Source organism: Lutjanus erythropterus, chromosome 7 (genome assembly GCF_056507025.1).
Source record: "Lutjanus erythropterus isolate fLutEry1 chromosome 7, fLutEry1.hap2, whole genome shotgun sequence".
Lineage (NCBI taxonomy): Eukaryota > Metazoa > Chordata > Actinopteri > Lutjaniformes > Lutjanidae > Lutjanus > Lutjanus erythropterus.
The window spans coordinates 35,099,604-35,121,094 of record NC_139323.1 but is presented as its reverse complement, the minus strand read 5'-3'; the positions used below and the strand labels follow the sequence as shown (position 1 = coordinate 35,121,094).

The 21,491-nt window shown below is 41.4% G+C and overlaps 1 protein-coding gene across 1 annotated transcript in view; it reads left to right on the top strand.

The window, feature by feature from the left end:
• The window catches only part of LOC146324304 (glypican-1-like), a 64,326-nt gene that overhangs the window by 31,345 nt on the left and 11,490 nt on the right, over positions 1 to 21,491 (top strand). The window contains exons 2-5 of the mRNA XM_084723617.1: positions 13,171 to 13,329; positions 15,414 to 15,631; positions 17,129 to 17,302; positions 20,628 to 20,793. Of these exons, the coding sequence (XP_084579743.1) occupies positions 13,171 to 13,329; positions 15,414 to 15,631; positions 17,129 to 17,302; positions 20,628 to 20,793 (717 nt within the window). The remainder of the gene's footprint in view (positions 1 to 13,170; positions 13,330 to 15,413; positions 15,632 to 17,128; positions 17,303 to 20,627; positions 20,794 to 21,491) is intronic.

Below are 21,491 nucleotides of genomic sequence, written 5' to 3'. Positions count from 1 at the left end.
CCTTGTCATGAGACGGCCTTTCCTGATGGGAAACCGTTATTCAGTATAAGCCAAATATCACCTTCTCTTGCACAAGCAGAGTCCTTTGGCAAAAACAATAATTTTACCTCTTAGAGCACAGGAGTTGTTGGTCTACAGCTGCCTCGATCAGTTAGTTTGTCGGTGTTATTGAGGTGTCACATCATCACACAAACGAACTAACCAAACAAAGCAGAAGTAAACCAGCAACTCTTTTTTTTCTCTGGGGTAAAATGGCTGTTTTTGCCAATGGAGTCTAGTTGCTCTGCAAGAGTGATATTTGCCTTATATATCAGCTATTTTTTTCCGTTGCAAAAGTGTGTTCGATGGCGAGGCAAAATGGTGAAAACATGGTGCAAAATAGAGAATGTCTGGGACCCCTTGACTGACACATGAGATCCCCTAAAAGTCTCAACAGTATCTGGGAAAATGTTTAAAAATGTATTTGTCCCTTGCAGTTTTCACTAAAATGTCCTTTGACAGCTTTGCACGTCCAGTGTGGTGTTTTCTCTTATCGCCAGTGGACACCTGGTTGTTTTGCAGTGAAAATATTCTAAATATAACATGAACTTAAACTGATATTGTTTTTTTTTTTTTAGATGAGCCTTTATAGGTTGCAAAAATTGCTGTTGACTCTGTCCACAGCAGTCCATTGCTTAGCTTCCTGCACCGCTACTCCTGCTGCTTCTCCAAACTTGACCGACATCTACTAATACACTGACTATGGATAGTACCTCATTCAAGCCCACTTCAAAAATCCAAACTATCCTTTTAATTTTCAATTCTAGGAAAATAATATCTTCCTATTAAAGATGTAATTCCTAAACTATGTCAGACCTCACATGACATCTTAAGAAATCCTAACCAGAACTGAACACTCGATTCTTCAGTCGTCACTCATCTTGTCGTCCCTGTATCTGTGTTTAGGACGTCCATGAGACTCCTTCATTAGAATGTAATATGTTAAATATATGTTAATATATCTGTTAAACATCTGCAACCTCAGTCTGGAAGTCCACATTAGTTCAAAAAGTGCATTTGTGATTTAACCCCATGCCTCCTTGTAGGCCTCTCCAGAGCTGGACAAAGCACATCAATCAAATTAAAAATTAATCATCTTGGCAGTCGATACATACCCATTAAAGGACCATTGTGTCGGATTTAGAGGCATCTAGTGGTGAGCTTGCAGATTTCCAGGTGATACACTGGACCTTTAAAGCATCATCATACAATCTGAGTAGCCTTTCAGTCATACTACTTCAGGTTTAATGTTATTCCATATCTTCACTGTCACTGTTATACTCACCAAACAACAGTGGGGCTGCCATGCTGGGCAGTTATTTTGATTATAAGTCAGAGTTTATGCTGTCTACGATTCTTAACTTAGGAGAATATTCAGTTAGGAGTGTTCTGTCATAGCTAAATTCCTAGGATAGGATTGCAATGAGGAAACATGTTTCTGTAACAAAACCCTAAATGTGCGATAAGACGTTTCTGTAACAATGTCCCGTTCACCTGCTCGGCCCACGCGCCGAGGTCGGCTCTTGCTTGTCGAGACGGGCTCAGGTATGTCGGGCCTGCCACGAGGAATGCAGGGAAAAAAGGGCAATGGAGCAGCAGCCAGATGCTTTTGATGGGAAGAGGAAATTAATGGCTAAGTAATGTTGTCTTGATGTGGTCTCCATGGCGACAAGTGTAAGCTGTTTTATGTCTGCAGGCAAAACCAAAAACAAGTTTCAAATTGAATGTATTCACTAATGATTAAGTGCAAAATAGCCTGCAGCAGAGCACGGTTCTAATGTGGCACTTAGCTGCAGGAGGTCTGTGGGAAACTGTGATCTCTGCTTGGTAAAATATCCACCACTAAATGAATTAATCTCTGTCAATATTACATCAGACGCTCCCACATCATCAATACTAAAGAATTTACCTCATCAGGATTCATGCCAGTCTAACGAGGTGAATAAACCACCCCTCAGATAATTAGCAGGGTAATCTGAGTTTAAATTGGTCTGGCCTTGAATGCATCCTTGTCTCGGAGTTTACAGAAACCAGATTGAGGCCATCAGGTTGACGGTTTGAGTCCCTGAGGTGCTTGTAAAATGTAAGAGGAGAAAGTGGGCCAAAAATAGAAGGCTGTGATTGAACTGAGGAGCACTCAGGGTTGATTGCGATGATGATTATGATAATGTGAAGCAGAATTTTATTGGACAGGAGCAAGAAGTGCCCTGGTGACCTTTCCTGGATATATTAATGTTTAAAATCTGAGCAGGCAATGATTTTTTGATAGGTTTTTAAACTAGATCTGTTCTTGATGTTGGTTCTTTTGTCTTATCTTTAACACGCTTTTATTGCCCGCAGCGTCAAATTCATATCAGGTGAGACGCTTTCCCTTCTGTAGCAGCACGCTCTCAAGTTTCATCATCGCTTACAGAGCTGCAGAAGTCGCTTTCTGCTGATCAGGTCCCCTCTAGGAAGCAGGGCTGCAACTAATGATTATTTACATTATTGATTAAAGGTGCAGTAAGCAGTTGATTGTTGAGTCACATTCCCAGGTAGTCAGATACCAACGCTGTCAGTAGAAGCCAAGAACCCAAAACATATTTCACAACCTGAGAATGAGACACAATTTTCTACAAGCTAAAAACAGCCAACAAGAGGAGGAGCAGCAGGAAAGGTCTAGTTTTCTCTCAGACAGCTTGAATTCATGCTTATAATGGAGGTTATAGTGGATTGTTTTCCCAGTGACACCAAACATAGGTGCAGCTGTCTGCACCAGCTTCATTTGTCTTACATCCCTACTGCATCAACAGGCGTAAACATGAGCAGAAGGGTTTATTTAGGCTATTTATTTTGGCACTATGTATGTAAACGCAAGATTGGTACCCAGTAAAAAGGCACTCAATACGTATTTATCCACTTTTGTAATCCAGGTGGAGCAGAATGTACTCCACAGCTCACTCTGCTCCGGCAAAAAACTGGGGCTACTTGGACTTTTTCTGCAGTGTTTTCACAGTCAAATTGTACATTTACTGCACTAGGCAACTTTACTGCTAAACTTTAATCCCCTGTGCTCTGATCGCCAACACTTCTCTGCTCTGACCACTGCCAGAGGATTCAGTGTGGCGTGAACACTGTCGTCGTACAAGCATGATGCTGACATGACGTTTGTGATTTAATCAATTGGTTGTCTGGTCCATAAAATTGCAGAAAATTGTGAAAACTGTCAAACCGTTTTTCCCAAAACCCAAAGTGACATCCTCAAATGTCAAATATGCATTTTACTGTCACAGAGGAGTAAAATAACATAAGAAACTAGCCACTTTTGAGAAGCTGAAATCAGAGAATTTGGACATTTTTTCTTAAAAAAAATACTCAAAGTAATTAATCAATTATCAAAGTAGTTGTCAGTTAATTTAATAATTGCCAGCTAGGGCTGTATATTTGCAAGAATCTGGTGATATGACTCATATCGTGATACAATTCAATATTTTGCGATACTTTAAATAAGGTGATATATGCTATTGTATCATCTAATCTTAGGAAAATGATGATAGTATAAATAACACATCACCATGCATACAATTTAAGTTAACAAGCTTACTTTGTTTATGAAATCAGACCAGTGCAGATGGATGACAACACTGATATTTAGGAGTCGTGGGTTAAAATCACAATTTTTAAGAATCAATACAATATCACAAAACAATACTGTGATACTCAAGTGTATAAGTATTTTCTTACACCCCAACTGACAACATCTGAACTGTTCAATACTGCGAGTAGTTGACAAATACAAGCAGGAGCAGCACATCGAGAGATCGAGTCCTGGTGGCGTGTTTTCACCAGGTCCTATTGAATTCAGCTGTCAGTGTTCCTTTTTCCTCCTCTGCCCTTCAGTTTTTCTTCACCACTGGCCATTTGAAACTGTGTAAATAAAATGGAAATCAAACCAGACCCTCACTATCACACTTCTCGTTGATAGCCCCGAGGGAGTTTATCTTATCACTGCTGGGCAGAATCTAATGCCCTGCATATTTATAACTGTGTGTGTGCGTGTTTCTCTGCTCGTTCTGCTGTACGTTTGTGGTGACAAATTTCCATTTTAGGCCTTGAGAGAGCAGGAGAACAGTTGTTTTGCTGGTCGTCACTTCTTTAAGGGCCTCTTTGACGGATAAAACTTGCTTCAAGGTCAGAATGAGACATTAAATTATGCTTTTTCTCTGCGTGGAATAGAGAAATAATCAGATCTGTGTACTGGATGTCACTTAAGACTTTCCTGTCCAAGTGGAAAAGAGATGATTAAAGGAAGCTCTACCTTACCTAGCACCACCTAATGGGGTGGGGCATTATAGATGAGATGGGTGAGATGAGGGCAAACAGTCGGATTAGAGTTAGAATAGGCCTGGTAGTTATGAGTTTTAAGACATCAGTACAAACGAAGTGCTTTTTGGAACGCCAACCTGTCTCTGAATCCCCCACTGAGGACAAACGGGACAAGTCTCAAAAACATTAAGTCTATTTCGATTTGGGTCAGTTTGGTTTTTCGTGTGTCAACTCAGTATATATTTTTGACAACACTACCGTGAAGTTATAGAGTAGTTCAAATGAGCTTCACCCCCACACAACGCTGATGCAGTACTGTGGAGACAGACAGGTCTGACAGCGAGACAACAACATGCTGCACACTGATGCAGCGGTCTAATGTCACTTCTAGCGTATGTTGTCATGATAACGCGTAGATTCAGTGTTTCCTCTAGATGCAACTAAAAGAGACTTTTGCAGCCCTACAGTACTGCTTAGTAATTTCTCTTTCTTGCACAAATAATTGCAATTTCCTTCTGTTTTTTTGGCTGTTGCACTTAGCCATATTGTGAATTTGATAATATTGTGATTAATTGTGCAGCCTTAATGCCTACAACACTACAAACTGTACAAACAAGTTTGTTTTAAGCATCTTCTGGCCTTGATGGTAGGAAACATATATAAAGTCTCAAGGAGACGCAGCACAGACTGCTTGTCAAACCGCAACAATGAATGACAAAAAATCCTGTAAAACCAATTTATATTCCAGTCTACTTTCTTTTTATTGCAGTTGGTCACAACCCCTGTCTCTTTATGTCTGTCACCTTCTCTCAACATCTTGCATTGTCTTTTACTATCTTGCTTTTCTCATCTGAACAGGGCCTTTAGGCACCAGAGAATTTATTAAGTCAGAGAGTGTGTGTGTGTGTGTGTGTGTGTGTGTGTGTGTGTGCCCCTCAGGATGTGGACTTAACTAAATATATGCTGAAGCTTGAGGGCAAAAGCAGTGTGAGCAACCAAATCACCTACAGTATAGAAACTGATTTTACTCTCCTCCGCCTCTCCTCGCCTCTCCTCTCCTCTCCTCTCCTCTCCTCTCCTCTCCTCTCCTCTCCTCTCCTCTCCTCTCCTCTCCTGTATGTTTTCTTTTCAAGCTTTGCTTCAAAGGAGTATCTACACTTTTAAAATCGTTCTGTCTGAAGTGCTGAGGTTCTTCCCAGAACCATTTGATTCTGAAGAAAATCCTTTTTGGTAGAAAGGTGTTGTCAAGGATTGTTGAAAGCATGAGTAATAAAAGATATTTTCTTTGTTTAAATAATGGTAATTGTAACATAGATAGTTAAATATGTAGACTACAACATGGTTCTGTTTCATAGAACCCTCTGACCACAATAGGATTATGTGAAACCCTTAAAAAATATATATTCAGTTCCCCCTGGGCAGGATCTTATTAGCAGCCTTAGAAGATAGAAAGGATAGAACCTCCAGAAAAGATTTTCTACAGAAAAAACAGAAGAAATCTGTAGAAATAGGCCTTTTCCACAAACATGGAACCAGCCCTATTCCTGTTTACGCACCTAATTCGGAACCATTTGGAGCATTTCCCCCTAAATAAATTACTTTGGAACCAGAAAAGTTGGTTCCCAGCTGGAACCTCCCAAAAATGAGCAGGTTTTCCTTGGGCACCAAAGTGGGCGTGTCATATTCTGCTGGTCGCTGTGCAGCATCCTCTCCTCATCCTTGATTATAGTGATTCCACTCAAACGAGATAGATATGTGGGCTGGTTCTAGATATCATCCAGGTTCGAAGGATTTTGAACGGAACAGGTTCAAGAACAAGAGTTTATTTAGTGGGGAAGGGTCCATACGTGTGCAGGCCTTTTCCACCAACATGGAACCAGCCCTCTTCCAGTTCAAGCTCCTAATTTATGAATCATTTGGAGCATTTTCACCAAAAATAAATGAGTTCAGAACCCAGAAAGTTGGTTCCCGGCTGACATGTTCTACACGTTGTTGTGCAGCACCTATAATGGTTCCACTCAAAAGTGGTGGAAAGGTGGGCTAGATAACAAGGTTCCTCAAGAAGCCTTGAACCGAACCAGTTAAAGAGCCAGGCATAATCTGGTGGAAAAGGTGGATCCTTTCAGAGATGGTTCTATGTATAATCCTATGTGTTGGGTTCTAGGTAAAACTGTGAAAGGCTTTCAAGTGGAACCTTTATAAAGGGCTCTATCAGGAGCCAAAAAGAGTTCTCCCATCAGGACAAGCTGAAGAACCCTATGTAGCTCTAGTTAGCAATTTTAGATATAAGAGTGTACCATTCTGATAACGTCACTCCCTCGCTATGTGCAGGTGGTTCCACAAAGGCGTTCCATTTCCCATCATGAAGCCCTTGAGCAAGGCACTTATCTCGGCCTTTTCAGCTACTGTAATGCATCTGTCTGCGTGTATTAGCATGTTTGCAAGCTTGCTCTTTGTACATGTGTTAGTCTGTCACCGCAAGTTTTTATAGCAGGATGCCAGCTGCTTCCATTACCCGGCAACCCAGGAATGCAGTAAAGCATGTGTGTCTGCGGTAAACGCCCTGCGTCGTCTGGGTTGGTAAGCAAACCAACAACAAAATGCTAACATTAGCTGCCGCGCGTGAGCCCCCAAAAAGACCGCGTCTGTTGTCTCTGAGCTGCATGTGTGACGCTGATGGTGTGGTTTTGAACCCCGACAGAGGAATCTGTCCTCAGTCTGAAGCCCTCAAAGATGTTTTTAGAGAGGTGACACTGACGTTGATTGATACCTGTGTGTCACACCTCCCCTCCCGTCTCTTCTTTAGGTTATTATGTTCGATTTTTGAGGAGAAGGTGTCAGAGATGTTGATTTTAAGTGAAGCTGAAATTTGAAATGTAATCTATTGTGATACTGTGGCTGTTGCTTAAGACATTTTTTGACAGATTTGTAGAAACAGCATCTAAGCTTGAAGCCTCTGAGTTTGAATTTTCACAGATTGACATTTTAGGGCTTTCTACGTAAAGAAAAGCACAAAGCCTGGATCACCAACTGGGTAACTTCTTCAGAGACCCATATTCACTGCTTGTTAGTTTAATTCAGATCATTTAAAGTATAATATGTAACTTTTTTTGCATTGTTGTGTTGTGTGCTTACATTATCCTAAATATTTCCAACAATTACAAGTGACTAAACATTAAGTAAATAAAACTTTAATACATTACTTGACGATGAACATGATTTCTGCTGAATCCCGATGTTCATTGGAAATCATGGCTGTGTAAAAATGACGACAAAAACTCCCATGATCCCATGCTACTTCACAATATCATCCCCCATAACACCAGAAATTGCACACTCTGCAATTGATATTTTATTGGGCCTTGAGTCAGGTCCTTGTCTACCTTCCTCATAAAGAGGCCCAGAGTCAAAATGTACATGGTCTCTATTCTTTAATACATTTAATACATATTCTGTGTTCAATAAAAATTCCACAAATATGTATAGTTTTATGATGCTAGCTTTCAGTTTTAGTTGTGTTTCATGTTAAGATTTTAGTTGTTTTTGTTTTTCATGACCTGTTTCTTATCAAACTGCGTCAAATCTGAGTTTAAGATGAGATCTAGGTTGTCAATGTGAGTTTCAGATTTTTGGATTATCTTGAAATACTGGAGAGAAGGCAGACATCTCCAAAACTCTGCAACCCACACCAAAACTATGTAGTTGCATAAACAGCACCACAGGCCAGAGGAAAAATATGTGTTTTTGATTTTGGGGTTGAACTGTCTCTTCACATATTAAAGATTTTCCCTTGGATGTTGACATGAGCTGATAAACTCGTGAAGCTGATGTGGTAGTTCACTCTGGGACTGACAGGATTGTGGGAGTCGTGTGAAAACTCACAGCTAAAGTGTGAGGATACAGATACATTTTAAAAAGATTTTTTTCCAACTTTAAATGATCGTGAACACAGGTGTGACTAAGATTTTTTTTTTTTTTTTGATCACGATATTCAGATGAGTTAAGCGTCTCATCTCAGACTGACTGACCTGCACCTGACACTTGACGAAGATAATCAGAATATGAAGTGAGTGTTTCATCTGTGGTGTGTGTGTGTGTGTGTGTGTGTGTGTGTGTGTGTGTGTGTGTGTGTGTGTGTGTGTGTGTGAGGTTCAGCTCCAGACTTGTATTCCACTTTCCCTCATTGTATCTTATATTATAATAAGGTAAAAAACTGTGAGAAAAGAAGTAAGGTGGTGTAAAAGGTGTCTTTTCCTGTACTATGGCTGCCAGCTCCTCTGTCTCTCTCACACACACACACACACACGCACACACACACACACACACACACACACACACACACACACACACACACACACACTTGCTTGCTCACACTCTAGAACCAGTTTAGTGTGTTTCACCTTTCTTTCTTGGTGTCTCTTGATACAAATCGGGGTGATCCATCACTGATGTCTCTGTTTGTCGGGCAGAGATGAGTTGATATTGATGATATTGATGGATGACTGATAAATCAGGAGGCGCGGTGAAATGAAGAGGATGGACATACATATGGAGACAGTGGCTCCATTTTCACTGTGATATAAAAAACTAATTAAAAATAAAGACTCTCAGGGAGATTAACACCTCTACACTCACGTGACCTTAGGACTCACATGGTAGCAGGGTAAGTCGATGACACGCACTCACACCTTTACTCAGGCGATTCTAACGGTTCACTTGATGGAGTCCAGGAGTCACACACCTCTCAAGATGTTAACAACCCCACATAAATACCTGGAACTGAAGAAGCCTCTTGGATGAGAAGCAAAATGTCTTCAGGAACCTAAACAAGTCCAGTTACCCATGATAACCCTCAGTGAACACCCTGACCTGAATGCACAACCCTCTGCTTTAACTTTCTGTAAAACACTTGATATTAAAATCATTAAAATGCATTTTGTGTTCTTCCGTGTGTTTAAAGCTGCCCACAGTTTCCTTCAACAACTGCTCGATTGCTCACTCTTAGAACATTTTTGAGCCTTCACAGGCAGAATTTGGGCCGCTTCACTTATTTTTCTCCTGATGCTGCTGAAATCTCAGTTGAAATTCTTTGATTGAAGCACAAAGCTTCACACGGTTGATCATATTTTTGTCATACAAGAGAAAACACATAACAGTCTGTATGTAAGATGATGTATACTTTTTTCGTTTTGACACTTATGTAAACACTGAAGTGCAAGTTTGAGGAACATGAGTCTTTTCTTTTCATGCCACTTTCTACTTCCACTCCACAACATTTCAGAGGGACATATTGTACTTTACTCCTTTACAAATTGAGATCTTTGTCCATTCCATGTCCATTCTGCAGTGGGTTGAAATGCCCTATATTGTCTTCCTGATGGGAGGAAATAAAAACAATGAACTGTTAACTCGTCCCAGGATTTATTGATAAAGCCTGTTGTGAACTGGCAATGGTTTGTCATTTTTAAAAAGTAGGTCCCCACAAAAAAGTTTGAGAAACACTTCTTAAAGGTGTTGAGTGCTGATACCCAGCCAGACGCATGATTGTCAAAAACTAAATGACGTGTGGAGGCTGCCGGCGTCTTGGTGATCTCCTGTATTTAAAGTAATCAAACATATTCTCATGTCTCATGTAGTGCTTAAGACACAAAACAAACAGTGTGGTAGATTATCCTGCCGGTTCTGGTACGATACAACGTGTGTGTGTGTGTGTGTTTGGCAGCCAGTGGCAGAGAGGTTTAAGTGGCTCTCAGGTTTGTCGTAAAGTTCATTTGCTGATGTGCACCTGCAAACCTTAAGGAAAATATAATAAAAACTTGGCCCAAAAAAATTGTTTGTCATAGTGCCTAGCATGTGAACACACACACACACACATGCAGACACACACCAGCCAGTGCCAATGAAAGATTCATGGTGCAGCAATGATGAAGGCGCCTCCTCTTCTGCTCCACTTACCCTCATGGACAAATTCTACCCCCCATCCCACACACACACACACACACACACACACACACACACACACACACACACACACAGAGACATACTTGTGCGCACACACTGACTCTGCCAGACAGCCAAGACAACGTCTGCAGCATCAGTCTCTTGACAGCCTGGATATGTGTGTGTGTGTGTGTGTGTGTGTGTGTGTGTGTGTGTGTGTGTGTGTGTGTGTGTGTGTGTGTGTGTGTGTGTGTGCGCGTCTGGGAGGGTTAAGGGTGAGTAAGTACCCCACAGCTGTGTGCATCACTGCTCTCTTGCGTCTTAACAGGTCCTGGGTTGGTGTGTCTGTGTGGGTGGGTGTAAGTCTGTGTGTGTGTGTGTGTGTGTGTGTGTGTGTGTGTGTGTGTGTGTGTGTGTGTGTGTGTGAAAAATATCTTTATTTTTACTCTCCCCCGTGGGAGTATCCCCATAAGAATAGGAGAAAGCAGGTTTAGGTTGGGTGTGTCATGATCAGGGTTTAGTTTTTGGCCGGAGGGAAGGAAGAGTCGGTAAAATCCAATTTTATTTTTCTCAACATTCATCACTGCAGAGCTGCTGTGCTGCACTTTTGGCCTCGTTAACTATTTTGGGGGCATTTTTGCCATTATTTTGAGTGTCGAAAGGAGAGAGAGGGCAGTGGTGGAATGTAACTAAGTACAAGTACTCAAGTATTGTATTTACAGTGAGTGCATATTTGAGGTACTTATACTTTACTTCACTGTATAGACTTATGCTACCTTTTACTGCTACTCCACTATATTTCACAGGCGAGTATTGTGCTTTTTACTCTGCTGCATTTATTTCACAGCTATAGTCACTAGTTACATTTCAGATTTAGATTTTACATATAAAACACAAGATTAGTTTGTAAAATATGATGCATTGTTATAGAAAAACTACCCAACAGTATAAAAAGTTGCATTTGAAATGCTTCCTACATTACTGATACTTCTGAACTTTTACTTTTTACTTTTGCATGACTTTTGCTTGTGATGGAATATATCTATAAAGTGGTATTCGTACTTTTACTTTTAAGCAAAACATCTCAGTACTTTTTGTGACACTGTACAGGTTAAGAACAAAATTAATTCATTAATGCAACAAACTGGAATAAAATGAATTGTAATGTGGTTGTCATTGTGGTTGCCTTACAAACAGGCACCTAAAGAATATTACTGAAAAACAAACATGGCTGCTATATATAAATCATGAATACTGTATTTACTGTACAGAGCGCTTTTCTGGTTGGTAACTGGATATAAAAGGATTCCAAGAGCACAATAAATGATTCATGCAGTGAGTGAGAGGCACTCAAATCCTTTTCTGAGGCAAAAAGTAGCAGAGCGACATTAGAAAAACAAACTGTAATTTAGAAAAAGTAAATGAGTATTAGCGGAATAATGAACACCAGCATCCATAGTTAAAGTGCACATAATCAATACTGGTTCCTTTCAAACTGCTAAATTATTGAGGGGTTAACACGTAGGCAGTGTGGTGCAAACGTGTCTGATTACTTCATTGTTAAACCCTGGTCATGTGTCATTGACTTACGAAAACCTCATGTCACCAGTTTGGGGGAAATTTTATTCTCTCAGATCATTTAAAACAGTACAGTTTGTACAATAACAATATGCTCTTTTTTATCTCAAAAAAATATTCAAACAAAACAAAAATACCTCGTTGGTTGAACTAATAGATTTGAATCACAAGAGAGTATAAAGTGACATTTGTTGGTTTTAAAGGGTCGTGATCCTGGAAAGATTAGTAACTGTTTTTCTGGGTCTTTAAATTTTCTGTAAATGTTTACCCTTTCTTTTAAAACTGTCATAAAACTAAAACAAAGCTGTTGCATAAAGTTGTTATCAGGCTGAACTTTGGAGATTGTTTTCTGAACATTTCTTAAAAACATGTAGGAGGTCCTTCACCGTGGCTCAGGACACGTGGCGCTCACACAGCGGGAAGAATGAGGCCAAACGTGGCCCCCGAATGAGATCCGAGCGAGTGGATCTCAACGTGTCCTCGATGAGTCCTGGCTGCATACATGCCTGTACTTTTGATCTGATCACCCAGAATGCATGTGAACACCAGGTGTAAACAGACTCTTGTGGCGATTTGAGCTCTAAAATAAACGTGAGAATAATGTTCATGATGATTTTTTCTTTGTAGTTATTTAGAAATTATTAAAAAAAATCTGTTTCAGTGGCCTGAGGGTATTTTGGAAATTAAGTTTATTGATAACTTTTAAAAAAAAAAAACATTTGAGGCATCATTGTGTTTATATACATATATTCTTGGGATGAATCATAAATTTAAAATGATCTATACAAGGTATATTTGTGAAGTCGTTGTTCTTTTTTGTTGTTGATGTAATAGTGATGGCCTGAGTCGTAAATCTTCCATCTTTGCTCACTGCATCTCAGCATTTCTTATCCTTAGGTATGCGTAAACTACAGGTTATATATGAACTTCTTTTTCAGATACAAGCATGTGAAATTGTGGTTTTGCTCATGGTGGCGTTAGATGAAAAGTAAAGGGATTTCCAAAGTCTGCAGAATTTATCCTCAGGGAAACATGAATGTCTGTACAAAAACTCTTTTCAATCCAATAATCAGTTGTTGAGATATTTCAGTTTGGACCAGAGTGGTGGAGCAGTTTTTGACAGCAGCACTGTTAAAAAGTCATGCCAGTAGCGTTTATAATCTCTGTCTTTAACTTCCGTTTATTGAAGCCAGGTGTTGTGGTTGATTTGGTTTGGCTCGACGTATTAAGATGTTGACATATTCAGTGATTAAATTACGTGAATTAATTGAATAAAACAATTAAGGTAATTAATTGTGTCTTCGGCAGGTGAACATCTGAGGATGTGTCCTCAGGGGCCGACGTGTTGTACGAGCACCATGGAGGAGAACCTGGCCGCTCTGAGCGCCCGAGAGACAGAGGGACTGATCAGAGAAGCCGGCAGGTCGCTGCAGGCTGCCTTCAACGCTCTCCACAGGAGCTTCGACAGTAAGTAGAGAGCGTGTGGGTGTGTGTGTACGTGTGTGTGTGTTTGCGGGATAGAGGCTCATTACTGGCTGAGCTCAATACCAAAGCTTCAGCAGTGGGCTCAGAGGAGTGTGACATTTGTATGTTGTGTATTTGTGAATTTGTGTTTGGTACAAGCTCTGACTGTGCACAGCAGCGCTCAATCCTGCAGCTTCAATACTGGCTGTGTGTGTGCATGTGTGCATGTGAGGCAGGATGTGTTTGTGTCCTGTGCGTCAAGGGGACCCCTGACTGGGTGTTATAATGAGAGCGGAGTCAGCCAGACACAATGAAACGTGATAAGCCGATCCCCTGATCTCAAAGGGGCACGCACACACACACACACACACACACACACACACACACACACAAACAGAGGGGTGTCCCCCGGGGCAGTGGCTGGTTCAGCTAATGAGCAGTTGACCCACTGAGGAGCCGAGTCTGCAGATCACTGCACATCAGAGAAAGAGAGGGATGGAAGGAGGAAGAAAATAAAGAAAGAAAGACGGACAAGTGCCACAGCTAACAATCAGAGACGGACAAACGCAGCAAGGGAGAAATGTGCCATTAGTACTGAGGAGAAACAGTCAAAATGGATAAAAATAAAGAAAAAAGAAAGAATGGAAACACAGAGCAGGAGGAAGACTAGTCCGAGGAAGAGGGGGAGGAGGAGGAGGACAGTATTATTAGTCTCAAACCAGCAGGCCACCTCAGTAGCAGTAATGTGGCCGCCCATCTGGTTGTGGTTAGGACGGGCTGGCACTGGTACAGAGTCTTTGAAGCCACGAGGGAAAAGCCCAGACCAGTATACTGGTGAGATCAACTAGCTGACTCCCTTATTCTCTCTGTTTGACCTCTCTATCACTTTGTATCCATCTGGCAGCAAAGGAAATTTCAAAGTAAAATGTAAAATAAATGTAAATCATGTGCGCTAATCAGCTAGAATATAAAGAGAGCAAATGAGAGTCCAGACTGTGGAAAATATGCTCAGCAATCAAGAGTCTCACAAGAAAAGAAATATTAAACACATTGTTATTCTCTATTATATCTGGGCTGCAAATAATGATTATTTTCATAGTCAATTAATTGGTTGATTTTTTTCTTAAAAAATACTACATTAATCGATTATCAAAATTGATTGTTGGCACTTAATTTCACAATAGATTAATAATCGATTATGCAATTAATCATTGCAGCTGTAACTATACTGACAACAAATGCATGCACATGACAGTATTGTGATGCCCTACGATCCCGCATGGGTTAGCTGGATATTTTAGGAGGCAACAATGGGCAATTTACGTTCAGTAAATCCAAAGCCAGTTTTCAATTATATGATTGGCCTAAGGAGCGATCAAATTCCCCCTTATTGAACAGAAGTATTTCAGTTGCTTTTTATCCGTCCATCCATTGTCCCTAACCGCTTATCCTGATGGGTGGCGGGGGGCTGGAGACTTTCCCAGCAGACACTGGGCGAGAGGTGGGGTACACCGTGGACGAGTCGCCATGTCAGTTTAGAGTTATCAATTAACCTTTTAAGCTGCATGTCTTTAGACTGTGGCAGGAAGCCGGAGTACCCAGAGAGAACCCACACGGACACGAGGAGAACACGATTAAGAGCAAACTCTGCGCAGAAAGGTCCTGCCTCAGCCACAAACTCCCCAGACCCCCTGCCAGCTGGAGGATTCAAACTCAGAACCTTCTTGACGTGAGGCAGCATTGCTAACCACTGCACCACCATGCTGTCAGTTGCTTATTTTTATTTAATATTTTTTTATCTATATATGACATATATTTTAGAGGGCGCTGTAGAGCACCAGCACCTCAGACCAAAACAAATGCACGCATCATGTTTTTTCAATAAAGTTGGAAGTGGAAAAAGTGTTACCTGAACTCACATTGCTCACATAACTGAACAAACTTTTAAAGTAGGCAGTGCTGATCAAATATAGATCAGGATTCTGTTACCAAATTGCCCATAAAATGTTGTTTTCCTCCTCCGTCCTCTCTTCTTTCTCTGGTTGTCAACTCCTCTCCGTCTGTCTTGTCTTTGTCTCCTCCTCCAGCCTATTTCACCGAGCTGCACAGTCGCTCTGAGCGCTCCCTCCAGGAGGTTCTGTCCCCCCTTGGCCCTCTGTACTCCCAGAACACCCGACTGTACGGAGACCTCTACACCGACCTGCGACAGTACTACCGGGGCTCCGCCCTCAACCTGGACGAGACCCTGTCTGAGTTCTGGTCCCGCCTCCTGGAGCGCACCTTCAAAACCTCCTCTCCTGCAGAGGTGAGTAAAGACTCAAGTAGAAGACACATTTTAAATGAGATGCTGGTGTAATTTAATGAATAAAAAATGTGTGGTAGTAAAGCCAAACTCTATTTCTTCAGCTCTCGTTTCTGTTCTGGCTCATAAAGAGGATGTGATAAATATTTGCTCAATGTGACAAAAAAAAATCCATTTTTAGATACATCACTTTTTACAGCACTTTCATCTATTATTACACTTAAAGTTACCATGAAGCAGCTGCCACAGTGCCTATTGCTTATGTGTTTCCTTTAAAAACAGGCAGCATGGAGGGACTTGTTGCAGATATTGAGTAGCCAACAGCACTGAATGTGGGTTATGCTCCCCTGCCGGGCAGTTAAAGTGATGCATGGATGTGGGAAGCAGAGTGGTCATATTAGCTGATCTGGACTGTGAGCTGCCAGTGAACACGGCCAGACTGGGACCAAAACAGCCAAGAAACTGGGAATGGGCTCCAGTACCGAGGTGGTTTTCTTGCCAGTTTGGCTCCTGGCACCCCTGGGGCTGAGCCACAGCTAACCGAGCTAACGGCACTTGGAGGTTACATTACTTATTTTAGCAACAAGTAAAGCTATCTTTCCAACAAGAAACTCTGTAAATGACCTCACGTCTCGAAGGCTGTGTTCATCCCGTGAAGGGCCGTGTTCACTGGGAGGCTGCTGAGCCCAGTTCTGTTGCAGCCAACAGTCATGGTTAGCCACTTTATCAGCAAGAAAGCTGCTAAAGCTATCTGTTCAGTAGATGAAGCTGAGCAGCCAGAGGGCATCAGAGGGGAAACCAGCATAAAATATGATCCAGTTTCACCCACATCAGTGAATTAAGTGATAAAGTTGTGCTTTTGTGCAGTGAGGCTCAGAGAAACACTCCAGTCTGCTCTGATGAACAGATGTATTTTCCCTCCATGCCCCGGTGGCGTCATAAGTGAGACAGAGTTTCATTGGATGCAAATTTATGATGTGCCCCTGAGTGCAGGATGAGTCATCAATTCAAATCAGTTTTTATTTTAACTCTGAAATAACATTAAAAAACATACCTACAGAGCAACTTTTTTGTCTTTGTGAGGCCATCTTATAGGTGATGTATAGTGCATTTGTCTTTCTTTTTATATTTTTGTTTCAGTATTGACCTGCTACGTAATCACTTTGATGCACATAGCACATGCATGTGTCATCCATGATTAGTTTAGAGATAAACTGTGATGCCTCACTGTGAGGGCAGTGTGACTCTGGCTGACAGCAGCCAACAATACAGTCATCTTTTTGGGGATAAACTAAACTTGATTGCTCTATTTTAACGTCGCTCATAATGGTGATACTTGGAGAGTCTGGCCTGTGACTTTCGTTGCATCTCCCATCTCTCACGTCCCATTTACTGTCAGCTCCATTACTGGCTGCTGCTGCATTTCATAAAGGCAAAAAGAAATACTTAAAAATAGCAAACCTCTGCCACATTTCCCCCTCTGTCACCTCTGTCTGGCAGGTCACGCTGTCAGAGGACTACCTTGAATGCGTTGCTAAGCAACAGGAGACGCTGCGGCCATTTGGAGACATCCCCCGGGACATGAAGGCAAAGGTGATCCGGGCGTTTGTCACAGCCAGGTCGTTTGTCCAGGGACTGATTGTCAGCGGAGAGGTGGTCAGGAAGGTCTCACAGGTCAGTGTACCCACACACGCGTGCGTGTGTGTGTGTGTGTGTGTGTGTGTGTGTGTGTGTACATGAGGCGCAAACAGAGACTCGGTGAGGCAGACAGAGAGAGACAGGATGAGTTGGTGTGAGAGAAACTGAGGACGCAAACTCTAAGACACGAACAATCACAGTCACAGTCTCGATGAGAGAAAATCGTGCGTGTGTGTGTGTGTGCGTGTGTGTGTGTGTGTGTGTTGGGCTGATTCCCAAGAAAGCAGATATGATGGATGCGTGGTCGTCACACCCAGCTGTCAGAGAAAATGTCTCCACCCTAAAAATGAAAAACACAAAGATCATCAGAAATGAAGTGTCAGACTCTGCCATCAGAACAAAGCTCTCGTTTGGAGGGATGACAACACTGATGTCAAATTATGGGTGTGATGATGTTTTTTTCAACTCTCGGAGCAGTTTTTTCCCAACACTCAGATGTCTGATGTGACTGTGTGATTGTTTCCTTCTGTGTGTTTGTGTTGTCAAAAGACTTTTGTTAATGTTTGACCAAGCTTTTATGGTCACAACAAGACTTTTTTACACACTTCTGTCTTCATTCATCCCCTATAAGTAAGCACGCTAGATTTACTGTCTCTCCAACACAAATGTGCAATTTAAAGGACCATAGCAGTGATTTTTTTAGGTTTAAAGGGATAGTTTGTAGTGGGTTTGAATGAGGTAGTTATTGATAGTCAGGGTGTTACCTACAGTAGATGGTGGTCGGTATGCAGAGAGGGGCACTGCTGTGGACGGGGTCAGCAACAAAAGGTGTTTGAACCACTTTAAAGAAGGTCCACCAAAAACATCCTATATTTAGGATATTTTCATGCAAACACAAAGCCTTTTCTGATGGGAAACCACCGTAATGTAACCCAAATATTGCTCTTTCCAAGCCAACAAAACTCCATAAACAAAACCAGTCATTTTACCTTGCAGAACATGAGGGCTGCTGTTCTGCTGTGCCTCATAAATATGTTAGTTTGTTTGTGTTATTGTGTAACTTTGGTGTTTTTAAAGGATGGTTCAGATTCACAGAAGTCACACAATAACACAAATAAACCTACAGATCAAGGCAGCCTTGGATTGGGACTCCTGCATTCTGCAAGATAAAATGTTTTGTCTGTGGAGTTTGGTTTGTTTGGAAAGAGCAGTTTTTGGTTTGTATGACGGCAGTTTCCCGTCAGAAAAGGCTGTCTGATGTCAAAGCAAAGCAGCTGCAATATTCTAAATATAGTGTGCACATAAACTGATGTTGATTTTTTTTGGATGGATCTTTTTTTAAGGGTTTAATGTGCCTTTTGTTGCTGACCCTGTCCACAGCAGTTCATCGCTTAGCTTCTATGCTGGTGCCCCTCTCTGCCTCTCCTAACTGGGTTTGTGCCAACTGGCATCAACTGTAGCAAATACGATTGATAAGTAACTCATACAACCCCAGTTCAAAATATCCAAACTATCCCACAACTCACATATCCATTATTTGACATCACAGCTAATCATTTTCCATAATATTCTGCTGCATTATAAAAATTCGAATGCATTTCCCCTACAGTCCCGCGCATGCATTAGTTCCTCCTCCTTTCCAATTAATGTAATAGTCAGAGCTCATTCTTGAAACTAACTTGAGCTGTGTAATGGATCACAGTGAACCTCATGTCTGCATTAATTTTCGTCAAAGCTACATTATTGTTATTAGCGCAGACTTTTTAAGTCAGTCAGCACTTAAACCACATTACCGCACAGCGATAATGTAACGCTGACACAAATTAATGCAGACATCATGTTGACAGTGACAGTGATTTTATATACTCAGGCAACTTTCAAGAGTCTGTGGACGGGGTTTTCATGCCGCACAGAAATAAATGTGAGAAGGCTCGTAGGAAAATGCACGCAAGTAGTTTAAATCTTGCTTCATTTTGGAGTTGCCTTTGGTTTTAAGTGTCCCTCCATTACATCTGTGCAGGGTAGTGGTAAAATAACTCCACTGTGGAACTGGACACCTTTCATGACTTGCAAACATAATCAGAAGCTGACAGTGTAACAGAAACCCTGTACTGTATAAAGAAAGAAAAGGAGGGCCATCATAGCTGTCTTGTTCAGGTGACGTCCCTTAAAATGTTGCAACACCGCCCTCTACTGTTTATTTTTTTCCTTGGACTGTTTACACTGCTTTGCATGGCTGCCATGGAGTACAAACAGAGCTGAACAGCAACTTAACAGAGTCAGATTTTAAATTGAGACATTTCCCAGAACATTGTAATAAAGGCTGAAAATACCTTGCATTAAAGGGAGAGTTTGTGGCCCAAGTTTGGAGAATCAGCTGTTCTAGGAAGCTAAGCAATGTACTGCTTTGGACGGGGTCAGCACCAAAATCTGTCTTAGCCACTTAAAGAAAATGTCACTTTAACTTTACATTATATTTACAATATATTCACTGCTTTACCTTGCAGTCAGACAGCCTTTTCTGATGGGAAACCACAGTTATATAAGCCAAATATTGCTCTTTCCAAGCCAACTGAACTCCATAGGCGAAATCAGAAATTTTACATTGCAGAACAAGGGAGTTGCTGGTCTACAACCACTGCCTCAATATGGCTGTTTGCTTGTGTAATTGTGTGACTTTGCTGTTTTAAAATGATTATTTAGATTCACAAAAGTCCCACAATAACACAAAAAACACTTACACATTACTGATTAGCTCATGAAATAATTTATTAAAATGACTGATTTCTCCTATGGAGTTTGGTTAATTTGGAGAGAACGATTTCCCATCAGGCTGTTTGACATCAAAGTAAAATTTTCACCACTTTGCCCTGCTGTCACGCGGCCCTTTACGATTTAATGTTTGCTGTTATATAAGCTTTTGTGTCACTATCTCTATGGTCATCAGACTCGTTGGGCAAAATCAGCACATTTAACCTCACAGAACACAGGAGTTTCTGGTCTACTGCTGCCATGATCATGTAGTTTGTTTGTGTTGTTGTGTGACTTTGGTGTTTTAAAGCAATGGCTCAGATTCACCAAAGTTACACAGCTGTTTTCTTACTGGAAAAGGCTGTCTGAAGGCAGGGTGGGTATAGTGCACACTTTAACTGATAGTGGCTAAAATACTTTTTTTTTTTTTGCTGACCCTGTCCATAGCAGTACATTATGTAGTTTCCTGCACTGGTACTTCTGCTGCCTCCACAAACTAGGGGCATGTTGAGCGCCATCGACAGTCGGTAATACACTGACTATGGATAAATGCCTCATACAACCCCATTCCAAAATATCTGGTGCTAACTGTCCTGTCTGACCTCTCCAGGTCTCTCTGAGTCCAGAGTGCATGAAGGCCCTGATGAAGCTGGTTTACTGCCCCCACTGTCGCGGCCTCGCCTCCGTCAAACCCTGCTCCAACTACTGCTCCAACGTCATGAAGGGCTGCCTGGCCAACCAAGCCGACCTGGACCCCGAGTGGCAGAACCTTATAGGTAAGATTCAGACACTGCAGAGTAAAGCTGGAGGATAACCCAGATGTTCTTGTTGGTGGACGAGTGGATCCCTGGAACAGACATCGGAGCTCATGCAAGAACAGTTTTTTTCTCATGTTGCACATGCGACTGATTTAGGGAAATTTGTTTTCCTTGTCTCCACTACGATTTTTCTCTTAGGTATGAACGAGGTATGAACGAAAATTAGTGTTGGTCAAGACCTGTCGTGCAACTCATAAGCCTTCTCCACAAGGAAAAACATTCATTTGACCTGAAATTTGCAGCTTCAATGTGATACAACTTGAATTTATTTGCATAAAAAGCACATCTCTCAGAGAATCTCTGTGCACTTCACAAGTCAGTGAGAAACAACAGGAAGAAAAAGCAGACAATATTAAAAGTGCACACATATACACTTGCGCTCACTCACACATGCACAAGTAATAGTGTTACGACAACAACGCTGAGGTTAATAATTTAACAGAGACTGTATAATTGTAAGAGAATTGGAGTAGACAGACAAGTCAGTGATTTCGTTCCAACTGGTGAAATTAGTTCACCAGAGTTCATAGCAAACAGAGATGAGATGTATTAGCAGTCTGCACTTTTAACCTTTTTTTGGTTGCCCTGTAAAAGAATTAAAAAAAGAAGACATTTTGCAGGTCTTTTTTGTGCTCATGAACTTCACCAAAGAACCA